The sequence below is a fragment of the Hemiscyllium ocellatum genome, chromosome 17, assembly GCF_020745735.1.
Source record: "Hemiscyllium ocellatum isolate sHemOce1 chromosome 17, sHemOce1.pat.X.cur, whole genome shotgun sequence".
NCBI classification, from domain to species: Eukaryota; Metazoa; Chordata; class Chondrichthyes; order Orectolobiformes; family Hemiscylliidae; genus Hemiscyllium; species Hemiscyllium ocellatum.
The window spans coordinates 1,919,000-1,937,126 of record NC_083417.1 but is presented as its reverse complement, the minus strand read 5'-3'; the positions used below and the strand labels follow the sequence as shown (position 1 = coordinate 1,937,126).

The 18,127-nt window shown below is 46.5% G+C and overlaps 2 protein-coding genes across 5 annotated transcripts in view; one reads left to right on the top strand and one right to left on the bottom strand.

Moving 5' to 3' along the window:
• LOC132823847 (uncharacterized protein KIAA0513-like) overlaps positions 1–18,127 on the bottom strand; it is a 119,621-nt gene that overhangs the window by 22,466 nt on the left and 79,028 nt on the right. The window lies entirely within an intron of this gene.
• Positions 1–18,127, top strand: part of LOC132823846 (TERF1-interacting nuclear factor 2) — a 65,087-nt gene that overhangs the window by 7,082 nt on the left and 39,878 nt on the right. For 2 of the 4 annotated variants that reach the window (XR_009645602.1, XM_060837902.1), the window contains exons 3-7: positions 5,758–5,856; positions 6,206–6,307; positions 7,377–7,487; positions 8,630–8,777; positions 12,797–12,975. Coding sequence is in view for 3 of the 4 variants with exons in the window: in XM_060837902.1 (XP_060693885.1) it covers positions 5,758–5,856; positions 6,206–6,307; positions 7,377–7,487; positions 8,630–8,777; positions 12,797–12,975 (639 nt within the window). In the remaining variant the exon portion in view is untranslated. Of the gene's footprint in view, positions 1–596; positions 635–5,757; positions 5,857–6,205; positions 6,308–7,376; positions 7,488–8,629; positions 8,778–12,796; positions 15,440–18,127 lie in introns of those variants that run through there. The other 2 variants (XM_060837901.1, XM_060837899.1) reach the window with 2 other exon arrangements.

Here is an 18,127-nt window from a genome sequence, read left to right as displayed (position 1 = left end):
AAGGAGATTAGGCTTTTTGAAGGTTAGGTAGGAAGGAAAGGGAGATGGGATGGAGTAAGTACAGCAGCAAGAAATGACATTGGAGCGGAAGGTATAGAATCGACTTAGGTGAAGGCAAGGAATAATGAAAGAAGACTGGTGGGAGAGAGTTTGCAGATAGGGAATAAATCCGGAGATAATGAGGATGTGTAACAAAGGCAGTACATTAATCATGGGAGACTTCCATCTTCACGATAGATTGAGATAGTCCGATTGGCAGTGGGAGCCAGCAGAATTCGTAGGGTATATTCAGGACAGTTTCATAGAGCAGTATGCTGTGGATCCAAATAGGAATCAGGCTGTTTTGGACCTAGTGATGTGGAATGAGACAAGTATAATAAATGATCTCAAGGTAAAATATCCTGTAGGAAGCAATGACCATAAGATGGCAGCATTGAGTGTTTGGTTTGAGAGAGGGGGAGGTTACCAGGATCCCTGGATGAATTGTCCCGTGATAATAGCATTAGGTTATCACCATGATGGTGGGTACTGAGGACTTGAAGCAGCGGGAGCCTTACAGCAGTACAGAATGTGCAAGGGGAAACTCCTAAAAGAAAGCAGAAGAGCAAAACGGGACATGTCTGAATAATGACAGGTAAAATAAGGGAAAGAATTTTAAGTTCAGTTCCAAAAAACTGGAATTGCTGGAAAAGCTCAGCGGGTCTTGTAGCATTCCTATGGAGAGAAATCAGAGGTAACGTTTTGGGTCAAGTGACCCTGCCTCAGAACAGACCGGCCCTGATGAAGGGTCACTGGATCTGAAACATTAATGCTGATTTGTCTCCGCAGACGCTGCCAGACCGGCTGGGCTCGGAATTACAGGAAAAGCAAGAATCAAAGAATCTATGATTCAAGTTTTTCCAGTAACTCCTGTTTTTTGTTTGAGTTGTGGATCCACAGTGGTTTCGGTTTTTATGAAAGAACTAAATTATTTTACAATTATATTGAGGGAGAAAGATGTTTTGGGGCAGAGGAGGGGCCATTGAGGATCACATTGGTAATTTGTGTGTGGAGCAGAGGGCCTAAGTGTGGTTATACATAAATACTGTGTCGGTGTTCACAAGTGAGAGGGATGCTGGTATTGAAATCAGGGAGATCTTATATAATTTTTTTAAAATAGCAAAGACGGAGAGAGAGGAGCCTCTGGTATGGCAGGTATAAAGTGAGATAAATCTTCAGGACCCGATGTTATTGGGTGATATAACAGAGGAAATCAGGGCACTTGCAAAAGTGTTCTGTTCCTCTCTGATTTCAGGACGGGTGCCAGAGGACTGGAGATAGAAACGGTATTATTATAATAATCATGGGGAACTTTACAAAGGTGGACTGTGAAAATCAGGTTGGCAGTGGGTCCCAGGAAAAGGAGTTTGTGGAATGTCTATGAGACGGTTTTGATGGAGCAGCTTGTGCTGGAGTCTACCAGGGAACAGGCAATTCTGGGTTTGGTGATGTGTAATGAAGGAGACTTAATTAGGGAGCTGTACAGAACCCCTGGAGGACAATGACCATAATATGATAGAATTCACTCTGCAGTTTGTGAGGGAGAAGCTGGAATCAGATGTAACGGGATTAGAATTGAGTACACGAGAGAAGCTGGCCAGAGTTGATTGGAAGGAGAGTGGAGTGGGGAAGACAATGGAGCAGCAATGGCTGGGGTTTCCGGGGGTAATTTGGGAGGCACAGCAGAAAATCATCCCAAGGGAGAGGAGGGGAAAACAGCCCTAAGTCTTGATCCCCGTGGACACCAATGACATAGTTAGGAAGAGATGGTGGGGATTTAAGGCGAAATTCAGAGGGCTCGGGTGGAAGCTAGGACAAAGGGTGTTGCTATCTCTGGTTTGTTGCCCGTGCCACATACTAATGAGGTGAGGAATAGGGGGACAGAGGAGTTGAACACGTGGCTACAGGGATGGTGCAGGAGGGAGGGTTTCGGATACCTGGATAATTGGGGCTCTTTCTGGGGTAGGTGGGCCCTCTACAAACAGGATGGTCTTTGCCTGAACCAGAGGAGTACCAATATCCTGAGGGAGGGGAGGGGAGGGGGGTGTGGTGGGGGGACAGTTTGCTAATGCTCTTCGGTTGGGTTTAAACTAATTCAGCAGGAGAATGGGAATCTAAATGATGGTTTGAGTATAGAGGAGGTTGAGAGTAGGGAGGTCCAAAATCAGGTTTCAGGGTCGCAAGAGGGCACCGGCAAGCAAGAAGTCAGTTTGAAATGTGTCTGTTTCAACGCCAGGAGCATCTGGAATAAGGTGGGTGAACTTGCAGCGTGGGTTGGTACTTGGGACTTCAATGTTGTGGCCACTTCAGTGACATGGATAGAGCTGGAACAGGAATGGTTGTTGCAGGTTCCCTGATTTAGATGTTTCAGTAAGAACAGGGAAGGTGGTAAAAGAGGGTGGGGATGGGAGGTGGCATTGTTAGTCAAGGACAGTATTACAGTGGCAGAAAGGACGTTGAAGGACTCCTCTACCGAGGTAGTATGGGCTGAGATTAGAAACAGGAAAGAAGAGGTTATCCTGATGGGAGTTTTTTGTAGGCCTCGGAATAGTTCCAGAGATGTCGACGTAGCAAAGATGATTCTCTCTAGGAGCGAGAGTTAAAGGGTAGTTGTTATGGGGGACTTCAACTTTCCAAATATTGACTGGGAATACTAGAATTCAAGTAGTTTAGATGGGTCAGTTTTTGCCCAATGTATGTAGGAGGGTTTCCTGACAAAGTATAGACAAGGCACAAACAAGGACTGCAGATACTGGAAACCAGAGTCTAGATAGAGTGGTGCTGGAAAAGCACAGCAGGTCAGGCAGCATCCAAGGAGCAGGAAAATCGACGTTTCGGGCAAAAGCCCTTCATCAGGAATAGAGACAAGCCAACAAGGGGTGAGACCACATTAGATTTGGCACTGGGTAATGAACCTGGCCAGATGTTAGATTTGGAGGCAGGTGAGCACTTTGGTGATAGGGACCACATCACTTTTTAGTGATGGAAAGGGACAGGCTGTGATTAGGCGAGATTTAGGATGCATAGGACTGTGTGTCCTAGATAAGTATGTACCGGTCAGGCAGGGAGAAAGTTGTTGAGCGAGGGAGCCGTGGTTTACTAAAGAAGTTGAATCTCTTGTCGAGAGGAAGAAGGCTTATGTTAGGATGAGACATGAAGACGCAGTTATGGCAATTGCAAGTTACAGGGTAGCCAGGAAGGACCTAAAGAGAGATTTGAGCTGAGCGAGGAGGGATGTGAGAAGTTGTTAGTGGATAGGATCAGGAAAACCCTAAAGCTTTCTATAGGTATATAAGGGATAAAAGAATGACTAGAGTAAGATTAGGACCAATCAAGGACAGTAGTAGGAAGTTGCCTGATAAATCTGTTAGAATTCTTTCCGAAGTAATGAACGAGTGAGATAAAGGAGAGCCAGTGGATGTGATCTATTTGGATTTCTAGAAGGCCTTCCTCCAGGTGCTGCACGAGAGGCTGCTAAATAAGAGAAGAGCCCATAGTGTTAGGGGCAAGGTGTTCATGTAAATTTTGGATGACCCTACCTTCAGATCCCAGGCACTTTGGATCTCTGCCGCTGGTTTCAGAAACAGTGCCACCAAAGGAGACTGGCAGCCTTCTCACGGAGGCATTCGCCAGTGAATCTCTGAACATTACAAGTAAATAGCATTTTAAATATCTTGTTCGAGTATAATGGATACAAAGGATTCTGACATCACAGGGCAGAATACAAATCTCATTAACAATATGTGGTTTTCACTCTCCCAATAGCTGGAGATCGCTGCCTTCCTGTGATAATATTAAACTGTTCACAGAAACCTGTGACTATACTGTTCTCAATCCCCTGCTAATTGATAAAGGGGTAGATAATGTGTTTGAGTATCAGTTGTGTGGTTAGTTTTCACATACTCTTGTTAACTGATAAGGGCCTGTATGAATGGAGATGGGAGGTCGTTAATGGGATGTCTGATCGGGGCTGACAGTCCTGTTCAAAAAGTGAGTATCTTTGCTCGGGGCTGGGAGCGAAATACAGGCGTGTGGCTCCAGGCGGCTTTGGTGGTTCAGGGGCAGCCAGACCCCTGCTGTGATCTCTGGTCTCTGCCTGAGACTGGACAGGCATACAGTCATATACGTAGACAATCAGTCCAATAGGGGACCTTTTAACCTTTGAATTCCCACTGCCTATAAACACTAGGATAAGCCAGTCAAACAGAACAATTAACTTCCTAGGATTCAAAAACTTCATCAAAGGTCCTGGCATGGATAGAGGATTGTGTGACTGGCAGGAGGCAGAGAGTGGGGATAAAGGATCTTTTTCAGGATGGCGGACAATGACTATTGGAGTTCCACAGGGGTCAGTGTTGGGACCACAGCTAATCTTGATATACATTAATGATCTGGATGAAGGAACTGAGGACATTGGTGCCAAGCTTGCCGATGACACCGAGATAGGTGGAGGGGCAGTAGTGTTGAGGAGGCTGCAGAAAGACATGGACAAGCTGCGAGAGTGGGCAAAGAAGTGGCACTTGGAGAGTGTGAGATTATGAACTTTGGTCGGAAGAATAGAGGGATAGAATATTTTCTAAATGGGGAAAGGCTTCAGAAATCTGAAGCACAAAGTCCTAGTTCAGGAATTTCTTGAGGTTAACAGGCAGGTTCATTTGGTGGTTAGGATGGCAAATGTTATGTAAAGATTCATCTTGTTACGGATCAGGCCAGACCCCCTCAAAACATTTCAAGAAAGTAGCCCAGACCCTAACTGTGGGAGCTGTTTTAAGAGGGTGTAACATACATATCCCAGAAGGGAGGCAGATGGCCCAACCACATAATTTTTATTTGCAAGAATTTATTTGCAAGATTACTGAATGAAACACAAACAAAAGAGAACAGAATATAAAATAACTTAACCTAGCTGAAACCCTGAAAGATTCTTAAACTTAATGATGCTTTTCCAACTACTTGCAACAATCCCCACAAACACCCATTCACACCAAAGGTAAAATCAAACCCATTGTCTTCCAGGAGAGATGTCAGGGAGATTCAGCACGGACACCTTCTTCCATGGCCTGCTCTGACCAGCCAGACGGCTAAAACCCAAACCAAACCAGAGAGAAGCTGAGCTGGGAGAACTGGGCACTCCTCTTCTAATGTTTTTTAAAAAAACTTCAAAGCTTCCCCAAGGCATTTTGGAGCCTGTGTCCTTACAACCATCCTAACAAAAAAAATCAAGGACAACCTAACCTTATTAAAGGAGCAGCATTATCGCAGTTTAGGGATACTCTGTTGAGGCTGTATAAGGGTCAGACTGCATATGGAATATTGTGAGCAATTTAGGGCCGTGTATCTAAGATGATGTGCTGGTGTTGGAGGGCATCCAGAGGGGGTTCACAAGAATGATCCTGGGAATGAAGGGCTTGTCATAATGGGAGTGGTTGAGAACTCTGGGTCTGGACGAGATAGAGTGTGGGCTAGGAGCTGTGAGCTGAGTGTGTCAGAGTGTAGAAAGGCTGGTGGATGGAGGGGAGATCTGTTCCAATAATAAGCTTGGTTCTGTGTTGTTTAAATTGACTGTGCCTGAGCTATGTGCCCAGGTTAGCCTCAGTCTGAATGGCTGGGTTGTGAAGCAGGCTGGGCTGGTAGGTAAGCCTGTCTGATGGGGTTGTCTGTCGTCTCTGTGGTGAAAGACCTGCTGAGGCTTCTCTCTCCATTGCTCTCCCTGTACAGCTGCTGATGGAGATGTTTGTGAAACGACAGAATTTGTTGGACATTCTTCAGAGTCTCGAGCGCTATTTCCCCAAAGTGGTTACAGCGGACCCTCGGGCAGTAAGTTGGGAATATTTCGAGCGATATTTCCCCAAAGTAGTTACAGTGGACCCTTGGGCAGTAAGTTGGGAATTGTTTTACACTCTCAGCTGACCCCCTCCAATCCCAAGAGAATAGCCATCAATCCACTGCAGCCTCTTGGGCGCTCTGTGTTTAGGCATTGACCTCGTATTGACCACTCGCCCTTTCCCTGTGCAGACTTTACTGCTTCTTACACCAGGGGGACGGAATGGGGAGGAGGGAGTGCATGGGACAGGGAATGGAGGGAGGGGAGGAAAGAGTGAGTCTGGGGGGTGGGGCAGAAATGCTGATTGTGACATTATCCTGTTTCTGTTGCATTCCTGTGAAGACCCGGAGAGACGTTCAGAAGGAGCGACAGTGCCGGCTGCAGTTTCGTAAACTGGTTCTACTTTTGGTCCGGGATGACGTTTACCGGGAACAGTTCCTGCAGGTACTAGCAGTAAACCAACATGAACTCTGACCCCTTCCCGGGGAGCAGGACAGAGGCTCGTCATTGGTGCACTTCTTGGCCCTCCCTGGACCAGGGGCTGCAATGGGGCTGAAGAACTGGAGCAGTTATGGTTTGCTCAGCTGCTTTCAGTAGAGTTTTTGTTGCATTTCTCTGGATGGTATTTCTGCTGCCTACTGTCTCCACCCTCTCCTGGTAGCTGAAAGACAGCCCCGTTAGGGTTAGTGGCCCCTCATGGTGTGGTCATCAGTAGCTGGTTCTTTAACAGGGGACAGAGGGAGGTGCCGGTCCCTCTCATTTTCCGTACACTCTTACAGTGTGGCTTCATGGCTGGTGACCAGGGGCAATCCCAGCTTATTTTTCCTCCATAAACCGGGCCTTAACCCCATCCTCCTCCCCCTCAACACATCATCACTTCACAGGATGAAACTAAAAGACTGACGATCCATTTTAATACCCATGTACCCACCGTTGTGTGTCCCTTTCTTGTAAGTGCCTCCCGACAGCACGGATTGAGCCCACTGACAGTGTGGCCCTCCCTCGCTGCTGCTCTGATGTTCTCAGTGCTCCATGTCTCCCAGCTGGAGACTGACGGTGTGTAACCTGACTGCAATGAAACAGCTGCACGTGTTTTTGCAAAACTTGGATGGTGTTGGGTTGTAGGTGAAAAGGAATCCAGCACCGAATAAGATGAAGGCTGTCAGTGAATCATCATGTATTTGTTTCACAGTTAAAGGGTGAATTTACAGGTTGGTTGTGGGGGTGGGGTGTTTGGTTAATGACTGCCTCCTTGTTACAAAAATCATTCATGAACTGATCAGCTTTAGGAGGCCCGGCCCATGGCACCATCACACCGCTGGGAGCTAAACAAACCGTGTGTGTCAATGGGAAGATGTCCCACTCTCTAAAGGTCCCAATGGTGCCAATACTCAGCGGGTGCTTCTGGGCCTGCTAACTTATAGACGCACTTTGTGTCCATTCTCTGTGTGTCTGTGTTTGGGTGGCTGGGGCTGACCAGACCCAATTAGTGACTGTTACCTGATCTGTGCAGGATGAACTGGAGGAGGAATTTGGCAGCTTGTTCATGGCTTCGACTCGGAAACTGCTGTGGGAGTTCCTGGAGAGGTTGGAGAGCATCCTGCCTCAGCCAAGGATTGATCAGGTAACCAGGAATAGGCCCCTGTTATTCACTCAAAGTTAAGCTGCTCAGTTTCCAGCCAGTTATTTTCAGCTGCACTTTCCTAGTATTTTTTGTTTGGTTGTATGAATCTGTGTGGAGCAATTCTAGATAGCTGACAGTGAAACATCCTCAGGCCACCCTTACACTGACACTGCACACTGTTCATTCATTCTGACATTGGGAGGGTTGTGAAGGAGAAATGTCACTGCATAACAATCCAGAGGCAAGAGTTCAACTCCCACCGCAACAGCTCGACTGCTTCAGTTCAATTAGTTAAAGCTGGAGTCAGTAAGATGATCATGAAGCCACAAGATTGTTATTAAAAACTCACTTGCTTCACAACTGGCCTATAGGAAAGGAAATCTGCCATCTTTACCTGGTCTTTTTAATCACTAGTGGAAATGTGGGCATCTAGAACGAGGGGGCACCGTTTCAGTGTAAGAGATCTCTCTCAGTATGAAACTAAGAATCAATTTCTCTCTCAAACAGCATTTATGTTTGGTATTCTGGTCCTCAGCAGTGGATGGAGGCTGGTGTATCATATCAGTCAGGAGAAAGTGAGGACTGCAGATGCTGGAGATCAGTCAAAATTTCTGGCGCTGGAAAAGCACAGCCAATCAGACAGCATCTGAGGAGCAGGAGAGTCGACGTTTTGAGCAGAAGCTGTTCTTCCGGAATGTTGGGGAGGTTGGATGTGGGTCAAGGAGGCTGAGAGATAAATGGGAGGTGGGGCTGGGAGTGGGGAAGGTAGCTGGGAATGCAATAGGTAGATCAAGGTGGTGGGTGATGGTGATAGGTCAGACAGGAGGGTGAAGCAGATAGATGGGCAGTCGGACAGTTCAAGAGGGTGGTGGGGGGGGGATGCGGTTTACATATTCAGCCTTGGAAATACCAGAAGTCACAGGTTATGAGGAATAGGTAGGTACAAGGTTGGGTTCAAGATCACATCATCTGTGAATGTAATGAATGGTACACCAGGCTGCTGCTCATTTGTCTTACCTTCGCATCTCTAGTTGGTCATATTGATGTACGTGCTAGAGGGGGAGTAGCTCATCCACACAGCCCGTTGATGATAGCCCCTGGGCTATTTTTAATGCCATCTCCTTTTCTGTTTGCCTCAACAGCTGCTGGCTGCTGGTGTCAACGTTGGAAGCCTGTCATTAACAGAACAGAGCCTCCTGTCTGTCCTGGTCAATCCCCCCACGTGTGTCTCTGATGTGCTGCTAACACTGATGCAACGACTCCAGGAACAGCACAGACAGGATCTACCCAGTGAGTTCTCTTTTACTATCTCCGTCCCCACTCTCTGCAGGTGGGACAAACTCTTACTGGATCAATAATCCCAGGGTCATGAGTTCAAATCCCACCATAGCCAGTTGTTAGTTTGAAGATACTGGAAGTAAAGATTTCACACTTTCATTCTGAAATTTAGAAAGGAACTGCTGTCTTTACCCAGTCTGGACAGGATTGTGGTTCCAGTCTGAAAACGCATGGTACACTTTAAATGATCAAGCAGATCTCCCTGGTATATCCGTGCCTACTAACAGAGCTATGGAGCAGCTTCCCCACCCCAACCCTGACACTTTGCACTGGAATAGAGCCTCCCTACTATCAGGTGGAAGAGCCAAAGGACCAAGACGAAACGTAAGAATGTTTTCCACTCCGAGGGTGATGGCTGTCTGGACTCAGTGCTTGAAACGGAGTTCTTAATATTTCAGTTGCAAATAAGGAATGAAACCAGATATGGGGACCACCTGGCATCAATCTCAGCACTGGAAATGACAACAGCAGAAACAGCCCTGTCGATCCTGCAAAGTCCACTTTACTAACAATCTTAATGGGTGCCAGCAAAAGGAGGCTGTCTTACAGATTAGTCAGACAACTGTCTGACATAGTCATGTTCAAGGAATCATACGTTAAGACAATGCCCCAGACACCACCATCACCATCCCTGTCTGACCGAGTTGTCCTGGGAATTATCAACATTGTCTCAGACACCATGACATCTCGTGGCTTCAGGTTAAACATTGGCAATGAAACCTCTAGCTAGTTACCATGTAACACCCTCCCTCCGAGGATGAATTGCACCCCTTTGTATTGAACTACAGGAAGCAAGCTGGGTACACCACCACCTTCAAGACCCCATCCAAACCACTCCCCATTCTTACTTGCAAATATATTGTCACTGGGTCAAAATCCTGGAATTCTCTCCCTGATGGCATTGTGGGTCAACCTACAGCAGGTGGACAGTAGCAGTTCAAGGCGGCAGCTCACCATCACCTTCTCAAGTTGGAAAATGTGATGCTGGAAAAACACAACAGGCCAGGCAGCATCCGAGGAGCAGGAGAATCGATGTTTCAGGCATAAACCCTTCAGGAATGAGGCTGGTGTGCCAAGCCGGCTGAGATAAAGGATAGAGGGGGAAGGGATTTGGGGGAGGGGCGCTGGGAATACGATAGGTGGAAGGTGGTGAGAGTGATAGGCCGGAGAGGGGGTGGGGGTGGAGAGGTCGGGAGAAGATTGCAGGTCAAGAGGGCGGTGCTGAATCCGGGGTTGGGACTGAGATAAGGTGGGGGGAGGGGAAATCTACATTCATCCCGTGTCGTTGGAGGGTTCCTAGGCGGAAGATGAGATGCTCTTCCTCCATGCATCGTGTGGTCAGGGTCTGGCGATAGAGGAAGCCAAGGACCTGCATGCCCTTGAGTGGGAGGGGGAGTTAGTGTTCAGCCATGGGGCGGTTGGGTTGGTTGGTGCGGGTGTCCCAGAGGTGTTCCCTGAAACGTTCCACAAGTAGGCGCCTGTCTCCCCAATATAGAGGAGAACACATCGGGTGCAACAGATACAGTAAATGGTGTGTGTGGAGGTGCAGGTGAGGGACTAGGGCAACTAGGGACACGCAATAAGTGGAGTCAAAATCCTGTCCTCGAATTGAGAATACCCTCCATTGTGTTGTGTGGCACGATCACAGCGAAATGCGACAGACTTCAAACAGATTTATCAACTCCAGGTTGGGCGTCCATGAGGCACTGTGAGCCATCAACAGCAGCAGAACTGTACTCCAGCACAATCTGTAACCTGGCATGGCCCGGTATATCCCCTACTCAGCCATTACCAGCAAACCAGGGGATCAACCCTGGTTCAATGCCTAAAACCGATGTGTCAACCTAGTGAAGCCACCAAATAGGACGACTTGTCAAACAGCATAAGCAGCAAATGACAGACAGAGCTTAGTGGTTCCACAACCAATGGATCAGGTCTAAGCTCTGCAGTCCTGCCACATCCAGTTGTGAACGGTGGTAAACAATTAAACAACTCACTGGAAGAGGAGGGGGCTCCACAAATATCCCCATCCTCAATGATGGAGGAGCCCAGTACATCAGAGCAAATGATAAGGTTGAAGCTTTCGCAGCAATCTTCAGCCAGACGTGCTGAGTGGGTAATCCATCTCTGCCTCCTCCAGTGGTGCTCAGCATTACAGATAACCATCTTCAGTCAATTTGATTCACGCCACATTGTAGTGATTATAATGAGGTCAGCCAGGTAGACCTCATAGCATTAGTTCCGTTATTGTTTAATGTGGTCCAATAAGGGAGCCCTGGCTGACGGTGCCTTTGCTGGTAGTCTAGTGGTAAGGATTCTGTGCTTTCACCACTGTGGCCTGAGTTCGATTCCGGTCAGGGAATGCTTTAGAGGTGCTGGTGTTGGACTGGGGTGTACTTGGTAAAAATCGCACAACAGTTTTATTTGGAAATACTAATTTTCGGAGCGCTGCTCCTTCTTAAGGGCTTGTGGAGTATAAGATTGTAAAAACAGGAGTGTAAGTGGGCCTGGGGAGGGTAGGTCAGTACGCAGGGTAGCCAGAGAACGTAAGACTGATGACTGTCCTGCAGGAAGGCTAGTGAAGGACAATCTGATCAGTATGTAGTGTGGATGGGTGTCGGGTGTATGCTTTATAGCTGTATTGATTGCACTGTCTTGTCTGTGTTTGTTACTGTTACCTTTGACTGAAAGTGGATTTGAGGTTTGTCCTCATTTCCCTGAAAACTGCTTGAACGGTGGGGTTTGGGGTTTGGCTTTTCTGCCCCTTCCCATTTTTGTGAACTGCTGTTCTCTTTATTGTTAACGGTATTTTGTACTGTTTAATAAAATTGTTTGTGGGCGGCACGGTGGCACAGTGGTTAGCACTGCTGCCTCACAGCGCCAGAGACCCGGGTTAAATTCCCGACTCAGGCGACTGACTGTGTGGAGTTTGCACATTCTCCCCGTGTCTGCGTGGGTTTCCTCCGGGTGCTCCGGTTTCCTCCCACAGTCCAAAGAGGTGCAGGGTCAGGTAAATTGGCCATGCTAAATTGCCCATAGTATTAGGTAAGGGGTAAATGTAAGGGTATGGGTGGGTTGCACTTCGGCGGGTCAGTGTGGACTTGTTGGGCTGAAGGGCCTGTTTCCACACTGTAAGTAATCTAATCTAAGGAGTGTCAGAAACCCTGTCACTCAGAGCTGGATTAGTGTCAAAGACCCTCTCCAGGTAAATAAAGGGTGACTTGGTAATGTGATACTGGCCTCTGGGGTGTTATTTGACATGCAATATCTGGAAATGGTTGGAAGTCCTGACAACATTTCCAGCAATAATACTGAAGACATGCTCCAGAACGTGTTCCTATACAGTAATGCTGGAAAAGCGCAGCAGGTTAGGCAGCATCCAAGGAGCAGGAGAGTCGACGTTTCGGGCATGAGCCCTTCAGAAATGAGGAAAGTGTGTCCAGCAGGCTAAGATAAAAGGTAGGGAGGAGGGACTTGAGGGAGGGCCGTTGGAAATGTGATAGGTGGAAGGAGCTCAAGGTGATAGGCTGGGGTGGGGGTGGGGGTGGAGAGGTCGGGAAGAAGATTGCAGGTTAGGAAGGTGGTGCTGAGTTTGAGGGTTGGGACTGAGACAAGGTGGGGGGAGGGGAAATGAGGAAACTGGAGAAATCTGAGCTCATCCCTTGTGGTTGGAGGGTTCCTAGGTGGAAGATGAGGCGCTCTTCTTCCAGCCGTCGTGTTGCTATGATCTGGCGACATCGCCAAATGTGTTTAACAGGAACAGAGAATGCTGTGTAAATACAACGGGTCTGGCAACAAGTGTTGAGAAAAAAATACTATAAATGTTGAGTCTCGTGACCCTTGGCTATCTGTCTCCAGTATTCGTTATGTTTGATTTCCAACATCCACACTGTGTGCCTATTCCCACATTTGACAAGAGACGCAATTTGAAAACAGTGCTGACTTGATGGAACGTGTTTATTGTCTTTTAGATCTCAACTGGAGTAACAGTGAGATACTGTTTGGAATTCCGACAACCAGCTCCCCATTTCAGAGTGTCCGGAGTAGATGCCACTGCACTGAAGCAGAACAAAAACCTGGGGAAGCTCAGGAGAATGGAGAAGGAAATTCTCAACCATCCTGTGGCCATATGAAACATCAGGAAGAGAAGGTAACAGAGCAGTGGCTGGGAATTTCACATCCTGAAATAGCAAATGAAGTTGAGGAAACTGTGAACTGGACAGAGATGAGAGGGAATCGCACTGAAGTTGGCGTGAGGTTGGACAGCCTGAGAAATGGACAAGGAGTTGCCACAGAGAGGGAGGACCACAGGAAGTGCCCTTCCCCCTTGGCTCACAGCCAAGGGCTGGTCTTCTCTGCTCTCCATTTTGACCAGTCATGTAATGAACAGTTTGAGGATTGTATGAGTAAATTGTCCCCTCCCAACCCATTCCAATCTCAGGTTATCAGTACCAGCCCAATCCCAGTGTGCCCCTCAATCCAGACCCAGGCTAATAAACCTCTGTCTCAACCAGTTGCCTCCACAGGACTGGGGTTAAATGCTGACCTTTGTCCTGGTGCATCCCATTCCAGCACATCACCTTTCCAAGTACACAGTGAATACTCTCCTGATTCAGGATCACTGTCACTAAACCAGCCTGGACAAAATGGCATTGATCTGCAGGCCCTGATAGCAGCCCCAATCTCACCAGTAGTACAAGCAACACTTTTACATTCTCCCTTGTTTCAACCCAAGATATTCCTGCTCAGACTAACCACTGACCAGAATGCTCAACCATCGGTATCCAACAGACGGAGTTCACAGGGGAACAGTTTGTATGGAGATGGGGACCATTACCAGCTCAGTGAGGCAGATAATTGCACAGGACATAATGCACGCACCTTACCATGGTCGCTCCGTAAAAGGCCTCCACAGACTCCTAATGATCAGATGCTGCTGTACAACAGCTTCAACAGAAGCCTACTCTTCTCTAGTGAGGAGTCATCTCAATCTGATAACAGTGACTCTGAATACCTCCCCTATGACAGACAGATAAAACATCCAGGCAGATGGAATAGATGCCAGAAGAGAAACTCAGTCAGACAAATAATTGGGGCCAAATAAACGGGTCATTGTTTGTTTTAAAAGGTTTGTTATAAAGGAGAAGGAGTTGTGTCACAGGTGTACATATCTTTTGCCTACTCTGTGCAAGTCTGTGCACCGCACTTTGGTATGACAGTCTGGCCTTTGAAGGAGTGCATTCAAGATTCCAAGCCTCCAAAAACTAAATTCTGAGGAGGCATTATTAAACTAGTCATTTATTCCCTAGAATAGATAAGGTTAAGAGTGTTTTGACTGGAGTATTCCATTAATAGTGTAGCTAAGTGAACTGATGGGAGTCTCGGATTAAGGAATATGTCCCTAAATTCAGCATTAGCTCATCAGGAGTGTAGTGAAGGAACATTCACCCACAGGATGAGGAAATGTGAAAGGTGATGTCTCAAAGCAGTTGATTCTATCTCAGCTAATTTTAAATCCATAGTTTTGTTTGTCAAGGACAATAAGGAATGTGGAGCTAATGCAGGATGATTGCAGTTAGGACACAGATCAGCTGTGACCACAATGGGCTTAGCAGATTGAATGGGTTTCTCTTGGTTGTGTCCAACTCCCCTGAAAGGTGAAAAAGCAATACATTTGTGCCTCATTTATCTGCAGCTGGTTACTGGACCATGCAGAAAGAAGCTGCACCCCCACTGCAGGTGTCACACTGACTGTAAAACATGTATAAATTACAACTGCAAATGTCTTGGCATCTGATTAAAATCAGTGAATCTCTCAGCACGTTGTCTGGGCCAATCCTGAAAGAACTATTCGGTTAATCCTACTCCCCTTGCTCTTTACCAAACATCTGCAAAATTTTCTCTTCAAGTATTTACCTAATCCCTTCAATTAGCTAAAATTTAATTTCCATGATGATGATGTCCATGTCCATCATAATGATGACATCATTTGTATTTAAACCTGACTTTATTCAAAGTTCAGAGTCATGTGAACAGACAAATGAGGAGGAGTAGGCTGCTGCATTCAATAAGGTCATGGCCAATCTAATTACAGTCCTATCTATCCCTGATTAAACTTTCACCCACTTTGCTTATTGAAAAGCTATCTCCTGCTATCCTAAAAATATGCAAGGACTCTGCTTCTGCCACATTTTGGAATTCACTTCCTCAAAAGACATTCGACCCTTTGAGAAAGTTTCTGTTAATTTCTGCCCTAAATGGGTGACTCCTTATTTTTAAAGAGTGATCCCTATTTCTAGATTCTCCCAAAAGAGGAAATCTCCTCCTTTTCACATGTTGCTGTACAGATACATCAATCTTACTGTTAGCTTTCCAAACTGGGCAGCTCAGTTTATTCTAAATGAAGATGGGGACAGTATCAATCATGACTTATTTATTGTGTTCCTGGAGTTTTCACTCCAGGAACCTGTTGCTATTGTATTTATGGGTCTTGCCTTAAGAGACTGTGGACAACTATTTATTAATGGATCACAAGTTAAATACTGAAGAATTTCATCTTTTTATTCCAGTGATTATGGTCTTGATGTTTGTTATAAAACTGAACTACAGTTGAAATGTTAGCATTTTGTGATTGTTTTACTAAATTATTGCATACAAAAACCTAATCAGTCTTTTGTCAACTCCATCCTTGCAACAAATTCATCCATTTAATTCTACTGCTATTACCTAAACAAGTTGTTTCACAGCTGGTACTATTTTTGGTTATTTTCCCTTTGTCCAGAACCTCCCATCCAAATTAACACTGACAGATGAACCCTCTGGTTGTTTACTTTTACTGACACCAAAGGGCAGAGCTGAAGTAGTTCCGTCAGGACAGCATGACAGTGAAGATCTAAAGGCGTTGACCTAGTACTGGGAGTGGAGCAAGGATGGCCTAGTAATCCAGTAGACCCAGGCACTGACTGGTCATGGAATCCCAAGAGTGTGTCAGCAGGCCATTTGGACCCTCACATCCACATCAACCCTCCAAAAAACATCCTACTCGCCCCACTACCCTATCCCTGTAACCCTACATTTCCGATTGCAAATCCACCTCACCCATGCATCTTTGGACTGTTGGAGGAAACTGGAGCCTTTGGGAGAAAATACAAATTCCACATAAATAGTTGCCAGAAGGTGAAATTGAACCTGGGGCTGGCAGTGTGAGGCAGCAGTGCTAATCACTGAGCTGCCCCAAGGCTGGTAATTGAATTTAACAAGATCTCACTGATACTAGAGGGCATAGGTTTAGGGTGAGAGGGGAAAGATATAAAAGAGACCTAAGGGGCAACTTTTTCACAGAGTGGTACGTGTATGGAATGAGCTGCCAGCAGAAGTGGTGGAGGCTGGTACAACTGCAACATTTAAAAGGCAGCCGGATGGGTATATGATTAGGAAGGGTTTGGGGGGATATGGGCCGGGTGCTGGCAGGTGGGTTGGGATATCTGGTCGGCATAGATGAGTTGGACCGAAGGGTCTGTTTCCATGCTGTACGTCTCTAGGACTCTTGGATAAAGGGTACTTGTGATGCAGGGGTAGTGCCCTATCGTTGAGCCAGGGGGGTTAGGCACTCCTGCTCCAGAAATATGCTGTTATGGCTGAGCAGGCTGATTAGGGAAAAGTGTCTTCTTCCTCAGCATGTATTTTAAGGCTCCTGTGTCAGTGGTAGTAATCTTACCTCTGACCTGGGATCCCCAGATTCAAGACCATCCTACTGCAGAGGTGTGCAGTGTTACCTCTGTACAGGTTGATTAGGAAATCTCACTGATGCACAGTACAGCCATTCCATCTGCTGCTCCCAGACCTGTTATCCACATCTCAGCAGCCTTACAAAGAACATTATAACACAGAAACAGGCCCTTCAGCCCTCTAAGCCTGTGCCGAACGAGATCCTCTATCTAAACCTGCTGCCTAATTTATAAGGATCTGTATCCCTCTGCTCCCTGTCCATTCATATATCTGTCTAGATATATCCTAAATAACGCTATCATTCCCACTCCTACCACCTCATCTGGTAACACATTCCAGGTACCCACCACCCTCTGTAAAGAACTTTCCATGCATATCTCCCCTAAACTTTTGAACCTGTGACCCCGAATAATTGAGTCCTCTACTCTGGTGGAAAATACTTTCTTGCTATCCACCGTCTATACGTCTCATGATTTTGTAAACCTCAACCTCTGTCTTTCTAATGAAAATAATCTTAATCTACTCAACCTCTCCTCATAGCTAACACCCTCCATACCAGGCAACATCCTGGTGAACCTCCTCTGCGTCCTCTCCAAAGCATCCACATCCTTTTGGTAATGTGGTGACCAGAACTGTATGGAATATTCCAATTGTAGCTGAACCAAAGTCCTATACAACTGTAACATGACCTGCCAACTGTTGTACTCTACCCCGTCCAATGAAGGAAAGCATGTCATATGTTGCCTTGACCACTTTATCGACATGCATTGCCACCTTCAGGGAACAATGGACCTGAACACCCAGGTCTCTTTGCCTTGCCCAATGTTCATCCAGAAGTCATCACCTACACTCACACAAGAATGATGTGTTTATCCACCTCTACTGTAGAACTGTAGCAGGGATGGAAGCTGTATTCTGGGAACCTAGTCCCTAGGAAAGGCATAGAATTTCACCAGTGTAAAAACAAAACAAGATTAACTTCGATAATCCAGCATTTTACAGACCTTTGTAGCCATGGCTCAGTAAACCATCGGTCATTGAAAGCAAGCATGCAGGTACAACAGGCAGTGAAGAAAGCTAATAGCATGCTGACCTTTATAACAAGAGGAATTGAGTATAGAAGCAAAGAGATCCTTCTGCAGCTGTACAGGGCCCTGGTGAGACCGCACCTGGAATATTGTGCACAGTTTTGGTCTCCAAATTTGAGGAAAGACATTCTGGCTATTGAGGGAGTGCAGCGTAGGTTCACGAGGTCAATTCCGGGAATGGCGGGACTATCTTATGCTGAAAGATTGGAGCGACTGGGCTTGTATACCCTTGAGTTTAGAAGGCTGAGAGGGGATCTGATTGAGACGTATAAGATTATTAAAGGATTGGACACTCTGGAGGCAGGAAGCATGTTTCTGCTGATAGGTGAGTTCCCGAACCAGAGGACACAGTTTAAAAATAAAGGGTAGGCCATTTAGAACAGAGTTGAGGAGAAACGTCTTCACCCAGAGAGTGGTGGCTGTGTGGAATGCTCTGCCCCAGAGGGCAGTGGAGGCCAAGCCTCTGGATACTTTCAAGAAAGATTT